Source organism: Acipenser ruthenus, chromosome 34 (assembly GCF_902713425.1).
Source record: "Acipenser ruthenus chromosome 34, fAciRut3.2 maternal haplotype, whole genome shotgun sequence".
Lineage (NCBI taxonomy): Eukaryota > Metazoa > Chordata > Actinopteri > Acipenseriformes > Acipenseridae > Acipenser > Acipenser ruthenus.
Window position 1 is genome coordinate 3,497,113 of NC_081222.1, and position 16,340 is coordinate 3,513,452.

Here is a 16,340-nt window from a genome sequence, read left to right on the forward strand (position 1 = left end):
TTTCAAACAGACTTTCTCTGTGATGTTCTACAAGACCGTTTTATTTTTGCAGCTTTCAGCTTGCTGCAGTACCTCAAGAGGAAGTGGTTTCTGATATTAGCCAGACTGACAGGAAATAGACCAGGTCTGACAGGAAGCAAGGTTGTGACAAATAACAGAGGGTGTTTGGTGTGGGTGGGGATTGTGTGTGTGCGTGTGCATGTGTGTGTGTGTGTGTGTGTGCGTGTGCGTGTGTGCGTGTGTGTGTGTGTGTGTGTGTGTGTGTGTGTGTGTTTGGAGGAATGCATATAATTTAAACCCCCCCCCCAAAGAAAATTGATCTAGGAGACATACAATATTTTCCAGCAGCCTCTGAAATTCTATTCCAATCACTGTGTCTCCTAAGGGTCTCATAACAGGAATGTCAAATGGAAAGAGGATGATTGACGTTACTCTGGGTCAGGTCTGTGGGTGAAGAGAGAGGGAGTTTCTCACAGCTATACAAAGCTGCCATCACAGAGGAAGGTGGAAGCTCGGTTTAACACGAAGCGCCTTTCTGTGAAGTCGCTTTTTCTATGCTGAACGATTTTTAAAAAAATTAAAAATAAAACCTTGTGGCTTTCAGAAGTGTAGCCCGTTTAAAATCGTCCCTGCCTCCTCCGCCGATTTCTGATTGGCTAAACCCCAGCCCCAAGCCCCGCCCCTGCTTCCTGCTCCCCGCGGAGATAGAAAAAAAAGGTAGCACAACAAGAAACCACAAAAACGCTGCACAGGAACAAAAGAAGAAGGAGAAATAAATAAATAGAGCAGAGGAGAGATAAGGACTGGCAGCTTCTGCGATTGCTGGGCAGCATCTCGAACTGGGATACTGATAGACACGGCACAGAGAGGATAACGAGAGAGAGAGAGAGAGAGAGAGAGAGAGAGGTATCGAGAAAAGAGCGGGGTAAGAGAAGGGAAAAAGCAACCGAGAGAGAGAGAGAGTGAGAGAGAGAGAGAGAGAGAGATAGATAGAGAGAGAGAGAGAGATAGAGAGAGAGAGCGATGGGTATCGGTACGGAACTAGAGATCGAGCCCCAGGAACCCCAGCAGCCTGGCTCCAGTTTGCCAGAGGAGACCCCGCCAGCACCCTCTTGCAGCATGGATGACAACACCCTGCTGAAAACCTACAAGTGGCACACCGGCACAAAGCCAGGCGTCGAGGGATTAAAAGCCGAGGGGGTGAGCGGGGAGAAGGGGGGCACCAAGTGGGCCAAGATGCAAACCTGGCGCAAGGCTCTCAGCGAGGACTCCGGGAGCGACAGTGCGACAAAGCGGAACAAAAACGTCAGCGCCACAGCGCCCCCTAGCAAAGCGGAGGACCCAGCCGGCGGCCATGAAAAGCCTCCCCGCAAGTCGCCCTTCAGGAGAGCCCTGTCCGAGCCCCCCGGGTCCATGATGGCAGTGATGAGTTCCAGCAAGGAGCAGCAGAGGAGCCCAGAGGGACAGTCCCCCAGCGAGGGGCCCCAGCAAAAGGGGGCCCTTCTCCGCAAGTACCTCAGATCGGTATCCCAGCGCTTCCGCAAGCCTCGGGCTCAGAACAAACCAGAGGCCACTGCATCCATGGACATCAGCACAGACGGTAAGGGCCTTGGAGTTGTATTATTTTATCATCAAAGCACATTGCAGCCAATCATGTCCTGGAGGACCATTCTATTCCAGATTTAACAGGTAAAACGATACAAGTAACTGCTTCAGGGTCTGGCTGGAGGTTTAATTGGTTCAATTAAACAATTTAGAACAGGGTTGGAACAAAGAATGGCCAATTATGGACACCATGCACTACAGGTTGTCAGCTTTGATTTAACTTTAGAATGTGCAGGGCGTTTGGATTTTCCTTTTCAGTCCTGCTGGCAGTTCCTGTACTCTACCACTTGGTGGCGCTGTGTGCTATGACATTCTGGTGGTTGCAATCATGCTCAGTGATTCTTATTATTTCATTATAAGTCTGCTTTCACCAGAGCTTAGACTCTTCAGTTCTAGTTGCCTGCCATAGAGGAGTGTAACACAGGCTAGATAAGGCCAAGTATCTTCACAGAAGTAAGAGCCAGCGCCATCTAGTGTCTGCCACTTTGAGTGAAGTTTCCTTTTGTTTTGCTGGAACCAACTCATATAAAAACATGGCAAGCAAACAGAACAGAAGCACAGCTCCTGAGCTCATAGTTAGGGCTGTATTTATTTCACAGTAAAAAAATGACTCATTTCACAGCATTTCAAGAAGCAGTGTTGTCCCCATTCAAAATGTATAATTTTCTCTAGAGTTAATCTATACAACAATTGTTCCTAAATGTTTAAATGCTTACCTGAAAAACAGCAAATGCTAAATTTTCAAAAATTCTAAAGTCATTCTATTTTCACCATCCGTTAAATAGCAAACAGAATAAAACCATAAATAAATGTAAAGATAACTACAGGCATGTGAAATGTCCCCTTCTTTTACTGGACAGAGCAATCTTTAGCAGAAATATTTCCGATCTTCGATGCAGCTGCTTTTCGTTTAAGAAATCGTGCTGCTCTCTGCAGCGTGTTCAAGCATTTACCGGAAGCAAACTAAACCGGCTGCCAGGTTCCTGAATGTGACAGGCAGTGTGTCTGTAAAGCAAGCGTTTGCTGTATTTATTTGTAAGTGATAACAATTTGTATATTTACACTATTCTTTCAGAAATGGGAATTTTCACGGGGAACTCCATATTACACGGCAATGGGCCAGGTTCACGGAAATCATGAAATCTGTGACAACCGTGAAATACATGCAGCCTCACTCACTCATAGTGTAAACACCTCACCCAGAAAACAGCATTCGAGTCAATGCAAGAAGCAGCAGGCAGAATGACTGCAAAAATCATCCAAGGGTAAAGTGACAGTACAACACAGAAAGTGGAGCTCTGTATCATTCACCTGAGCACTGCTGGATTGCACCACTTGGTGGCACTGTCTGATATGACAAAAGCCCCTTTAGTGAGCGTAGGGATGAACAGTCTTAACCGATACAGGCGGTCTACATTATTCAGAGGAGATAGAAGTAACATTTCTAGCCATTTCATTTTTGTTTCCTCAACTATAAGTGTGGAATAGTGGTTAGGGCTCTGGACCGGAGGGTCGTGGGTTCAATCCCAGGTGGGGGACACTGCTGCTGTACCCTTGAGCAAGGTACTTTACCTAGATTGCTCAGGTAAAAACCCAACTGTATAAATGGGTAATTGTATGTAAAAAATAATGTAATTGTATGTAAAAATAGTGTGATATCTTGTAACAATTGTAAGTCGCCCTGGATAAGGGTGTCTGCTAAGAAATTAATAATTATAAGCTGTGCAATAGACCTTAGGAGAAAGATGTGATCACATATTTTTTGCAGAATTTTGTTTAATATATATTCTATGTTACCATGGCAACAGACCCCTAAACTGGAAACTAATAAATATTAGTTATGATATTAGTTCCGTTCATCCGCTGCATTCATAGTTATGTCTGCGCAACGCTGCTAAGAATGCAAACAGGAATAAGAAGTGAGATTACATCAACACTGCTTCCCCTTCTCTGAGTGTGCACTGAACAGCACTTTCCACTGTCGACAGCACGGCATGCTGGCACCTTTATCATGTGTGTCAGTGTTATTAAGCAACTTCATTAAGCAACATGATGATTTCAAAGATAACTCCAGGGCATATCAAGTACACAGGGAGATAACAGGCTTCTGGGCACATAAAACAAGAGAGCTTTATCCTAGCTCCCTGTTGCTATAGATATTATATATAAATAATTATCTCGCCTTCATGTTGTTTCCCATTCTCGTTTTGCTTCTGTTTTTCATCACATCTTTTATCAGCACGGTTCACAGCAATATCTACTAAGATGCTTCTAGTTAGTTACTTTTTGCCTCATCAATATGGTTCAAATCCCACCTCAGCCACTGACTCATTGTGTGACCCTGAGCAAGTCACTTAACCTCCTTGTGCTCCGTCTTTCGGGTGAGACGTAGTTGTAAGTGACTCTGCAGCTGATGCATAGTTCACACACCCTAGTCTCTGTAAGTCGCCTTGGGTAAAGGCGTCTGCTAAATAAACAAATAATAATAACTAACAGCCTGCTCCGGCTGCCACTAAACATCAAGAAGTGTCCTTGAAACCATATTGTCTGCTAGGGGTGTGCTGATACTTGTCACTCATACTCAGAATTGCTTTGTCAGCAGGTATTCACTAAACCCATTCATTAACATGTCAATTTCAAAACAAGAAAAGCTGTCCTTCCCCCACATTTACAATTGAGTACCACTCTCAAGTCCCGACCTCAGTTTACGGCCTGGGCACGGCAGTACAGCAGTACGTCAGCCCCCCGGATGAGCGGAAAATAATCTTCCAATTGGCTTTTAAAACACGGAAGTTAATTGCGATTGATTGGCGCTCAATTGCAAAGGTGAGGGAAGGACGGCTTTTCTTGTTTTGAAATCAACACATTAATGAACGGATTTATTGAGCACCCGCAGACAAAGCAATTCCAATTACGAGTATCAAACATCAGCACTGCTTATAATTCTAAGAAAACATAAAGAAGACTGTACAGGATGTATTTGTAGGGGAGTGTACAGCTCATGATGAGTGACAGGAAGTCAGCATGTTGCACTGAATCTGTGACGCTGATTCCTTTAACTGCATGCCATAGCCTGCTATCTGCTCATCCAGCTCCTCCTGGGAAGTCTGCGGCTACAAGGTGCAAGTGTAGGTGCCTCATTGTAGCTTCAGTGTGTCCCACAATGTGTGTGTTGCTTGCACAGGAAAATAAAATCGCCTGCCACTTCTATACACCTAATCATACTGTACCTTAAAGAAAACCGCCTGCCACTTCTATCATTACATTTAAAGCCTCAGTGTCCTGGAGTTGCATTTTACACCAATGGAATGTCCTTGATGCCTGGAGCCTTCTATTTACAATAGTGGAAAGAAAAACACATCCATTAATGTCGAAACGTCGCTCCTGCTTGGAATAGGGGTCGGCTAGTTGAACAGTGAAGTGACAGTCGACCTCAGAAACTGCTGGTGGACTAATCGCACGTCATGGGATTGTGTAGTGCACATGCACACGCGTACATGTATACGGAATAGATAGATGTATATATATGAATACATTGCTGTGTTTACTTTTCTTTCAACACAGCTGAAGAAGGGATTTTGTCTGCTTCTGTTTGCTTCTGTTAATGTGTGCTGCATATATTTTGCGAGAACCAATTACATTTATGAATTGCCCTGGTGAGAAACGTCAGAATCTAATGAAAAAAGCGTTTTTTTAAAAAAAAGGTTATGATGGATACATTTTATTAACATGCATATTCGTTTGTATTAATATGCACATGCAGGTTGTATTTGTGTGCTACACATGTGTTTTCTTTTTTTGCGTCTTGCAATACAAAAGTGTTCTCAATGCATCTGGTTTTTTTATTGATTAATTGTCCGATATATCTAATTGCACCGCACTCTCTTCGAGCTGATATAGTAAAAATACTTCAGTACAGTGCAAAAAACTCCACAGTTTCCCATAGTTAACGCAGTCCTGGGTTTGTATGACAGTTTTCTACAGTGTTTTAGGACAGCACTATAGTATTGGTTTATATATAAAAAGGAAACATTAATAATGAGAACGGTGTAGCCCCTGCTTGACGGTGCTGACTCTCTTCTTGTGTTCTCAGAGCCTGCGGTTGCCCCCCTCCCCCTTCACCTGTCCTGGGCCCCCCCTCAGGAGGTGCCAGTCTGGGACATTAGTAGCTGCAGCCTGCTGGACGGACGCATGGTCATCTCACGTGAGGATGAGGTACCCAGAGACTCACAGTAGGGCACAGCCAGGGCAACTGTAACCCACTGGTCACATCCATACCCTTGAATTACCTAACTGAACCATTTATACTTCTAGTCTGGATAATGTGTTATTCCTTGATTTGTAATCTCTAAAACCTGATGAGGAATGAACCACAAGGACTGGAGTTGTGCACCCCTGGCTATAGAGAATAACTACACAGATGTCTTGAAACTCACGCTAGCCCGGCATCCAGTCCTGGGTTTCAGAGCTACCCTTGCTTCAAATGATCAGGATCATGCTTTGATGAGAAGTGTGGTCAGTTTATTCAGAACAGATTTACTGGTTGTTCAAACTCCTGGCACCTACCTGGTCATGCCAATAACATACCTGAACAAGAGGAGTTCTGAAACCCAGCAAAACGTGAAATAAGCATTTGTGAGCTGGCAGCTGCAATGCTGTCCATTTCCACCGCTTAATCATCATTCCATAAGTCTTACTTGTACTTATAATGGTACCAATTATTATATAGCTTTGAAGGAAACATATAGCATTTCTATTTTATAACCTGATATGGTTCACTTGGTTTGCAAGCCGTGTTTTCAGTTAGCGTTGCACTTGCTTGGTCACCTGGAGGGTGAAATTGTCCCCGCCCCTTTACTGGCTTTGTTCCTGTCATCAGCCAACCAGCTGCTGCTTCCTATATTGACTGACATGCTTTCAGCCAGTAACATGGCCTAGAATACATTGCTGAAGTGACGTGACCAAGAAAGTGCAAGTGTACCATATATCCTGAGAATATGGCACGTAAACTGAGAACATTCTTTAACCTCAAGTAGTACCATATAGATATCATGTTTGAAAATAATTTTGCTATAATATGTGTTGCCTTCGAAACTGGACATTCAAGGCTTACTGTATGTAGCTGATGAAAGTGCAAAACAAGTAAGGTTTTTGGATTTTTTTCTTTGTTACGAACCTAACTGACCCCTCTCCTCTCCCTCTTCATAGCCAGTCTATCGAATCCGGAACAGAGTGAGCAGCTGCCTGTCTCATTTAAACCTGGCTGGGAGTCGCTGCAATCTGGGTGAGTTCTCACACTCACAGGCCTCGGGGCTTTGTTCTGTATAACTGTGGGAATCAAATAGACACAGATGAAGGCCCTTAGCCAAAATATTTGTATACTTCCCTTATAAAAGTTAAAAAGCATAGCAAAGTGAAATCATGGCAAATCATAAGCATGCACTTTAAAGCATAGTTAGGTATTGTGAAGGCCAGAGAGAGATATTGTAAAGCATATTAAAAAAAAAACATGAATGGTAAACTATGGTGAATGCATAGGACAAACATGGGAAAGGGAAGTACAAATATGTACCATGGTATAAATTTGTGCAGGAGATTCCATTCTCCTGGGCAGGGAAGGAAGAGTTCAGTCTCCATGCCTCAAGCCTGCCCTGGACTGCAGGGAGCACCCTCTCTCTTAGGGGATGCTGGAGGGAGCAGTCCAGTCAGTTCAGCCTATCTTAAAAAATCAGATTCAGGCCTTGTCAGTACTTGGAATCCTGCCACATCCCAGACCTCAGAAAGGCAGGCTCTTCTGTATCCTTGACTTGCAAAACCGACAAAAATTGAAAAATTGAAAAATGTGACATGTGCAGTTTATCAATCAAATATTGTTCCATGCAAAAATGTGGTTTACGCGTTTGTTTGTTTTTTACAACATCTATAGCATGTTTTTTTTTTTGCAAGAGCAATCAAATCATGACCACTAGATCGTTAGCAGCAGAGAGTCCCCTTGTGTTTATGTAAGAGATACCACACAGAGCACCCTAGTGGTGCAGCTCACATCTACTAGAGACAGTGTTGCAGGAGGGGCAGCTTATTGGTTACACGCTGCTGTCCCTGAGGTACTGAGGGTTCAGACATGATTCTGAGAGCTTTACGGGGACCACATGGGAACTTTTTTTTTTTTTAAGTCCCAAGGAGGTGATGACGGAAACAGATAAGAATATACAAAGTGAATCTAAACCAGAATGAAACGGAAGTCTGTGCTGCATACGAGGGATACAGAGATGCTGATACATGTATTCCTAACCGTTTTGATTATTGCAATTCCTTGTTTGTTGGTAAACCTGTAACAAAACTCAGAAGGCTTCAACTTGTTCACAACGCAGCTGCCAGACTGCTTTCTCACATTCGTCTTTCTCAGCATATCACTCCAGTGGTCAGGTCTTTACATTGGTCATCAGTGAGCTACCGAATTAATTTTAAAGTTGCTGTAATAACTTCATGGGTTAGGACCATCCTGTCTGCAAGAACTAACTCTGTATATTCTTTAAGATAAGAAAATGCAGAACTCTTGGCTGTTCCAAAAAAACATTTTAAATCATGTGGAGCCAGAGCTTTTTGCTGTTGTGCTCCTCGCTTGTGGAACTCTATTCCGGTTGACATTAGGCAGGATGATACGATGGATTCTTCCAAGTCTAAATTGGAAACATACTATTTTGAATGTGCTTTTATATGATTGGTTGTAACTGGAGAGTATTGTACATATGAGCTCTCTTGTTTTGTTTTTAACTTTGTACAGCGCTCTGGGATGCCATGGTGTGAAGGGAGGGCGCTGTATAAAAATACATTTGTATTGTATTGTATTGCAAACCAGAATGCATCAGTTAAGATAGCTGCGATATTTCATACCAGTACAAGTTGGCTTTTAAAGCCCACGACTGCCTGCCTGCGTGTATCTCTGCCCAGGATTGAGCTGCAGAATCGCACATCCACCAACATCAGAGGTCATTTCCAGTCATTTGAAGAAAGGTCTAACTGCCAGCAAACTCCCTTTCTAGATAATACAGGAAATGTTGACGACAGGCAGATTAGCTGATGCAAGTTTTAAATACTTCCTCCGATGCTGAGATAATGTGTGTGTGTGTGGGGGGGGGGGGGGGGGTGTTGCAGGGTTGTAATGAGCACAGAGGTTTTTTGAAGATTTTGGCATCTTGTGTTGAAGTGTCCTTCTGAGTGCTCGGCTCAGGACAGAGAAAGAACAGAGAGACAGACAGACAGACAGAGAGACAGACAGACGGACAGACAGAGAGACAGACAGAGAGACAGCACTCTGGTACGGCATACTGCCTGGGTCGTGGCATGTCGTTTGCAGCTATGCACAGAGAGGCTGGGGAGTGCTGAGCAGGATACAAGAAGCAACACCTCAGTTTTCATCAACCCGAGTCCAGAGCCATGGGGCTGAAGAAGTGGCTAGTTTGCGGAGCCCCACCAGGTAAGATCGTGGGTTAATGACACTTGGGACACTGAGTTTTCTTCATGCAAGCAGTGTAGTTGGAGTTTCTAATTTCTTGGTCTTGAGAGTGCGGATTTAAATACTGCAATCTCCAGTTTACTCTTTGAGGGTTTGCGCTCCTTCACTCTGGAACTCATTTCCAGTTTTTATCCAGAATCCGGAGTCTGTCAGTATTTTTAAATCGAAGCTCAACTTCAAATGGGACTTAGTAAAATGGTCAATAATGGGGTGGTCCTACCAAAGAGAAATCGTCAGACTGAAAGGGACTGACAGACAGAGAGAAAGAGACACACACAAAGAGAGGGGTATTCATCATGAGCTGCTCTTTGAATGTCACTGGTACTTTTTTAAATCCTGAACTATATTTAATAAAATTGTTTTTAAAATATTTTTTAGAACGTCTTGTAGCTAAATTCAGTTGGTGACGCTGTCCTTTTGAAACCTTGGAGGTGAGAGATCGAAGTCTGTGGTCATGCTGTGTGGTTTTGCCGAGTGTGAATGACAACATTGTGAAAACAACGTCGCGAATAACGTTGTGTTTATCTGCTCAGTAGAGCTGTCAGTATTCCAGTCGTTATTATGTATTTTGTCACTTCAAAGAAAGATGTGGATTGTTTTCAGTTGTATATTTGGGAGCAGTTCAGTCTCGGTGCGTCAAGCCTGCCCCTGGACTGGAGGAAGCACCCTTTCTCTTTGGGGGGAGGGAGGGAGCAGTTCAGTCTCGGTGCGTCAAGCCTGCCCTGGACTGGAGGGAGCACCCTTTCTCTTAGGGGGGTGAGGGAGGGAGGGAGCAGTTCAGTCTCTGTGCCTCAAGCCTGCCCTGGATTGGAGGGAGCACCCTTTCTCTTTGGGGTGAGGGAGGGAGCAGTTCAGTCTCCATGCGTCAAGCCTGCCCTGGACTGGAGGGAGCACCCTTTCTCTTTGGGGGAGGGAGGGAGCAGTTCAGTCTCCGTGCGTCAAGCCTGCCCTGGACTGGAGGGAGCACCCTTTCTCTTATGGAGTGAGGGATGGAGCATGCCTCTGTCTATCCAATACAAGCCAAGGATCAAGCCTTCTCAGTCATACATGCATTGTGATCCAGCCAGATCACAGAAAGGCAGGTTGTTCCTTATCCTTATCCTTGACTGCAGAAATGATTGCTCCTTCATGAGGAGCCCTCTCAAAAGTGAAAGAGATTTCCACCCCCAGAATAGGAATCAGAGACAGGGGAATCACACACCTCTCTGGGCTTTACAATGCTTGCCTGTGCTGTCCCATGCTTTCACTGTGCTTTATTACACTTTGCTATGCTTTTACTATGGGAAGCTTTTATAATGGCAAGCAGATTGGTTACTGAAGACAGGGGGGTTGTCTACAGAGGTTCCCCACCTGCTCCAGAGCCCCCCAAAAATCACCCAAACAAAGCTGCTGCATCTCCCCATTCCCACACTCCAAAACCATTACACTGTCTACAACTAAAGGAGTGTTTCCACAGTAAAGGAAGTTGGATCCAAGTTGGGTTCTGGTTGAACCAGTTTATTGGAAGCTCTGTTTTCAAGGTCAAATGAATTGGATCAAAGCTGGATTATCTGAAGAGCAACGCACTGGATATATTAAAATGGTGCTGGCTATGTCAAAAACAAGCTGAGTGTGTCACTGCTAGCCTGTCAGCCAATCAGAGGGCATGTGGATGTGATGTTTCTTCAAAGAAACTGGACGAGTTTGAGCATGTTCAGAATAAATTAGACCATCTCAACAAAAAGCTGTATCCTTTCATACAGCATCCCAGACACATTGAAACTCATGATGGGTTAACAGCAATATACCAGCACTTGAAAATATAAGTCTGATTAATGAGTATGATCGCCATGGCTTTAATTTTGCCAGCCTCAATAAATCATTAATTAATTGATTAATCATTCTGGTGCCCTATTCTAGACTGAAACGACATCTAATGAAAAAAAAGGCTTGCTAGCTTGGATGTCCTTTCCCTTCTAAAAGTCTCCCATAGTCAAAGCATAGCAAAGTGCAATAAAGCCCGGTGAAATCACAGTAAAGCACAGGTAAGCATTGTACTGGGGTAAGCTTATAAAAGGGTATGCACCGTTGTATTAGTGCAGTAGACAGACAAACGTTTCTCTGTGCAAAAAGGCAAAGATGAAACCCACATCCTGCCGCTCTGAAACTCACGCTTCCTCCTGAAGTAACTGGATGAGAGGCTGGCTGTTAGAAACCCCATCATACAGTGATCAGATACCCAGCTTCCTGTAGGTGTGGGGAGCAGCCCAAATAACAAGCTCTCAGACCTGACGAATAGGGAGAACCACATGGAAGTTTACCCTTGTAGAAGTGTCTCTAATCACTGTGTCTTTACATAGTAGTTACTTAGTAAATGCATGTGTCCTTACACATCATTACAATGTTATTATGCATAGTTACAATGCACTTAATGTGAAAATCTTTTTTGCACAATGTGTGGTGACAATTGTATCAGAAAAGGGTTAGGGTTAGTGGGGTTAGAGTTGTATATTGCTTCCCTATGCTTTACCATGCTTATACTATGCTTTATTACACTTTTCAATCCTTTTACTATTGTACATTTTTATAATGGTAATCGTGGTTTTTACAATAATCTACCATACTTATCTGTGGTCCCCCATGCTACACTGTGCCTTATAAATATTTGCTTTGGCTCTGATTCATTCCACTCTGCTGTGCTTTTGCTATGAGCACTCAAGTCTGTGTCAAGGCTATTGGCTTTTGTAGCGTGTGTCTGGTTTCAGTATCTTTTTAATCTGGACATTTTCTATTGATCGAGTAATCATCCGATCTGCAGTCGATTAATTGATCAATCACTCCTGATTGCTAGTGATATGACCTTGTATTGAAAGACAATTACAAGAAATACAAAGTATTAACATCATGATATTTACTGCAAACGTTTCATAATACCAGCTCATGTTTAAACATATTTACTTACATGTAATGTTGCAACTTGCAGTCTTCATTGTGAAATATTGGGTACACCTTTCAGTTGCTCTTTTGCCATTCTGTATTATATTACCCTCTGGCATTTTTCAAGATTTGTTTTTTTCACGCACTGTTTTTTGATACTGCAGCCAGGTAGACAAGATTAATCTATCAATTATTTTTAAATCGAATAAAGCCCACAGGCGTGATGAATCAGTTATTCATGAATTGATTAAAACCCCTAACTTATCGCAGTGTGCACATGTATTAGAACTCCCCATTGCTCGTGTTGTTTTGATTTCTTGTGCATACGAAACAGGCAAATTAGTGATTGTCTAATTTAATTGCTAACTTTAATTGGCCACACATGCAATTAATTAAAAATAAGAGAAAATTAAACACATAACCACAAATGGTAAAATGCATGAGGCTTTTTAGAAGTTGTTTAAGATGCCTAATTAAAGCACAGAGTGGTCTAACATTTTCACACATGAGTGTCTATTGATTCTATATCTGATTTGCTGATTGAAAATGTAAATTCTCAGACCCAGAGGTTTTCGTGCAGGTAGGTATATAAATGATCAATCTTACGGGCCTCCCGAGTGGCGCATCCAGTAAAAGTGCGCTCTATAGCCTGGACATCGCGAGTTCGAGTCCAGGCTATTCCACAGCCGACCGTGGACGGGAGCTCCCAGGGGGAGGCGCCCAATTGGCCGAGCGTCGCCCCGGGGGAGGAAGGGTTAGGTCGGCCAGGGTGTCCTCGGCTCACCGCGCACCAGCGACCCCTGTAGTCTGGCCAGGCGCCTGCAGGCTTGCCTGTAAGCTGCCCAGAGCTGCGTTGTCCTCCGACGCTGTAGCTCTGAGGCGGCTGCACGGTGAGTCTGCAGCGTGTAAAGAAGCGCAGGGGTGGTAGGAGTGTCAGCGCAGGGGTGGTAGGGGTGAGCTGAGCCTAAAAATAATTGGGCATTTCAAATTGGGGAGAAAATAATAATAAAAAAACTAATTGGCAACGACTAAATTATTAAATAAATAAAAATAAAATAAATAAATGATCAATCTTGAGGTGTTCTAGTGCTGCTCTATATCTGTAACAGTGTGTTTGATGTGAATTAAAATGTTTACCACTAAAACGACTTTCTAGTTGCACCGATGTTGTTAAAGAATCAGTTTCAAAGTGATATTCTATTCTTATTAGTAAGTCTGCATACCTTAAAATGTCTTCAGTGTAACAAGACCACCAGCGATTAGTTCATACTGCTATTACTAAACACATTTGACCACATTAGACCAAACAAACCAGGGGTGGGGTGGGGTGGGAGCATTCCAATCTGACTGCAAGCTTGATGGGGCTCGCCTGAGCTTTTGCTCTGTCTGGTTTGCAGGATTACACTCAGCTGTGTCCAGTTAAGCTCACAAAATGTAAAACCTGGACTGGATTCAAACTGCTCAGCTGTCGGAGTCTCATTTTCCACCCCCCCCCCCTTAGAAAAGTGTAGTTTAACCAGAGATACATAAATCTGAGCATGCAATTCTGTTATTGCCTGTTGGTAAAATGTAAAGAAGGGACAGTGCGTGATGCTGTAATTTATGGGTGAATCTCCGTTGCCATGAAAACAACGTTGACTGAGGTTTGACAGTTGTACTCACATGATCCCTTTGGTTGTGTGAAAGGGTTATCACGGTATTATACCAGCATAGATTGTGCAATTTCGTGCTGTGTGAATGGGTATTTTAAAGATTTTTTTTAAACGTCTCTGAGACGGCTCAGTAGCGGCATTTGTGTGTGAAAGTGGCTGAAAACAAGCACGCTGGTTCTGTAGTGCAGGTTACACCAAGCACGCTGGTTCTGTAGTGCAGGTTACAACAAGCACGCTGGTTCTGTAGTGCAGGTTACAACAAGCACGCTGGTTCTGTAGTGCAGGTTACAACAAGCACGCTGGTTCTGTAGTGCAGGTTACAACAAGCACACTGGTTCTGTAGTGCAGGTTACAACAAGCACGCTGGTTCTGTAGTGCAGGTTACAACAAGCATGCTGGTTCTGTAGTGCAGGTTACAACAAGCACGCTGGTTCTGTAGTGCAGGTTACACCAAGCACGCTGGTTCTGTAGTGCAGGTTACACCAAGCACGCTGGTTCTGTAGTGCAGGTTACACCAAGCACGCTGGTTCTGTAGTGCAGGTTACAACAAGCACGCTGGTTCTGTAGTGCAGGTTACAACAAGCACGCTGGTTCTGTAGTTCTGTTTCCCGGGTGCGTGGGAGTGCCTGTGAAAGCTTGGCTCGCTGGCCCCTGTTCGGGCTCCCCTGCTCCTCAGGATCGTCGGCAGCGTCTGCAGCAGACAGACTGGTTTATTCAGCTGAGTGGAGGCAGCAGAGCTGCAGGAAATGTGTTGTTCACCGCTGTGCTTCCTGATGCCTGAGATAAAGCTCCAGGGCTTGAGGTTATCACACACAACAACAACAGCAACAGCAAAGCATCGAGACAGATTTCAGATTTCTTCCCCTTACAGTCACGTCTCCACCAGGAACATGGCATCACTTCACTTTACATTGTGTCTCTAATTACTGTGTATTTACATAGTAGTTACTTAGTAAATACATGTGTACTTACACATAATTACAATGTTATTAAGCATAGTTACAATGTACTTATGTGTAAATCTTTTTGCATGATATAACCCTAACCCTACCTCAACCCTTTTCTGATGCAATTGTGTACTTACATACATCGTGTACACAGATTTACACATTGAGTAGTACTGAGTAACTACTATGTAAATACACAGTAATTAGAGACACAATGTAGTATATTTTTTTTGATCAATCAATTCTATATAAGACGTGCAAGAAGTACCTGACAAGCACATCTCTCCTTTATTGCTGCAAACCTAACCTGACCCAAGAGATTTACAATTCAAGACCAGCAGACCACAGCTGCATGCTTTCACTGTTCTCAAGATATTTTGACAATCTGTTCCCAGTTTCTTGGTGCTATGATAGTATTATTATTATTATTATTATTATTATTATTATTATTATTATTATTTATTTCTTAGCAGACGCCCTTATCCAGGGCGACTTACAATTGTTAAAAGATATCACATTATTTTTACATACAATTACCCATTTATACAGTTGGGTTTTTACTGGAGCAATCTAGGTAAAGTACCTTGCTCAAGGGTACAGCAGCAGTGTCCCCCACCTGGGATTGAACCCACGACCCTCCGGTCAAGAGTCCAGAGCCCTAACCACTACTCCACACTGCTGCCTTGGCAATTGGTAAGAGCCTTGACATGAGTGATGTAATATGTACAAGATGATTCATAGTTGTGTCAGTATTTGAAGCCGTTTCCAGTTCAAGGATGTATGCAGTTGCTGGGAATTACAGAATGTGGATAAAAGCTACTGGTTTCTATTTAAAAAGGTGCACAGGTTTACAATGGGCCGGACACAAGGAACAATCCAAACAGACTTTGTTTGAAAGTTTGAAAAAGTTTAAACCTCTTTTTTTGTTTCCAGAGGGTCCCACTGAAAATGCATCACCTTTGGGTCAGAAGCCAAAGGGCCAGTCTGAGGGAGGGGTCAAGGTAAGCCACTATTTCCTGATAAAACTTTCAAAACTTGATACTTCCTGTTGAGATATTATTTAATAATGTTCTAAACACCATGTATATATGAAAACACTAAAGAGTTTAGGTTGAAGAACAAAATCTGATTTATTTAATGCAGTCAATTTTTTTTTTGTACTATCCCTCCTAGTTTAGAAAAGTTTTACGAATGCTAAACTTCATTTAATCCCTCTTCACAGACTTAATAAACAAAACTCTTTAAATTGCAATTTAAATTAGCGTCCGAATTTAAACTTTAAAACACTTCCAAATAATAAATAAAAAAAACAACTATAATTGAATTTTAAAATGCAGAAACACCAGTTACCTTTATCGCTGTTGTTGTCTTGGTACTTCTCAGAAGTCGCTACAAGGACACACGCTACAGGGGTGTAGAGAAGAACATGTATTGGTAATCATAAGAAAGAAAACGTGTTTGCTGGAGGCGACTTTGGCATAAGTAAAGTTTCTAAGACAATTTAGGTTTAAAATGATTGAAGTGATAAAGAATATGCAACAATGTATGGGAAGGGAAATATGTTATACAATTAACCACAGTGACCTTGTAAAATAGAGTAGTTAGTGGTTGGTTGCACTTCAATGGAGCAACAGCTGAATAACACATTTCTATTATAATTAGTAAGATAATAGAAACAAACTGTAGTCATGTATGCTCTGAGCT

The 16,340-nt window shown here is 42.9% G+C and overlaps 1 protein-coding gene across 2 annotated transcripts in view; it reads left to right on the top strand.

The window, feature by feature from the left end:
* Window positions 1-735: 735 nt before the first annotated feature.
* LOC117965658 (ras GTPase-activating protein nGAP-like) overlaps window positions 736-16,340 on the top strand; it is a 32,516-nt gene continuing 16,911 nt past the window's right edge. The window contains exons 1-4 of one of the 2 annotated variants that reach the window (XM_059007079.1): window positions 736-1,600; window positions 5,699-5,820; window positions 6,814-6,889; window positions 15,570-15,637. In XM_059007079.1, coding sequence (XP_058863062.1) covers window positions 1,024-1,600; window positions 5,699-5,820; window positions 6,814-6,889; window positions 15,570-15,637 — 843 coding nt within the window. In that variant the 5' untranslated portion in view covers window positions 736-1,023. Of the gene's footprint in view, window positions 1,601-5,698; window positions 5,821-6,813; window positions 6,890-8,764; window positions 9,083-15,569; window positions 15,638-16,340 lie in introns of those variants that run through there. The other variant, XM_059007080.1, reaches the window with a different exon arrangement.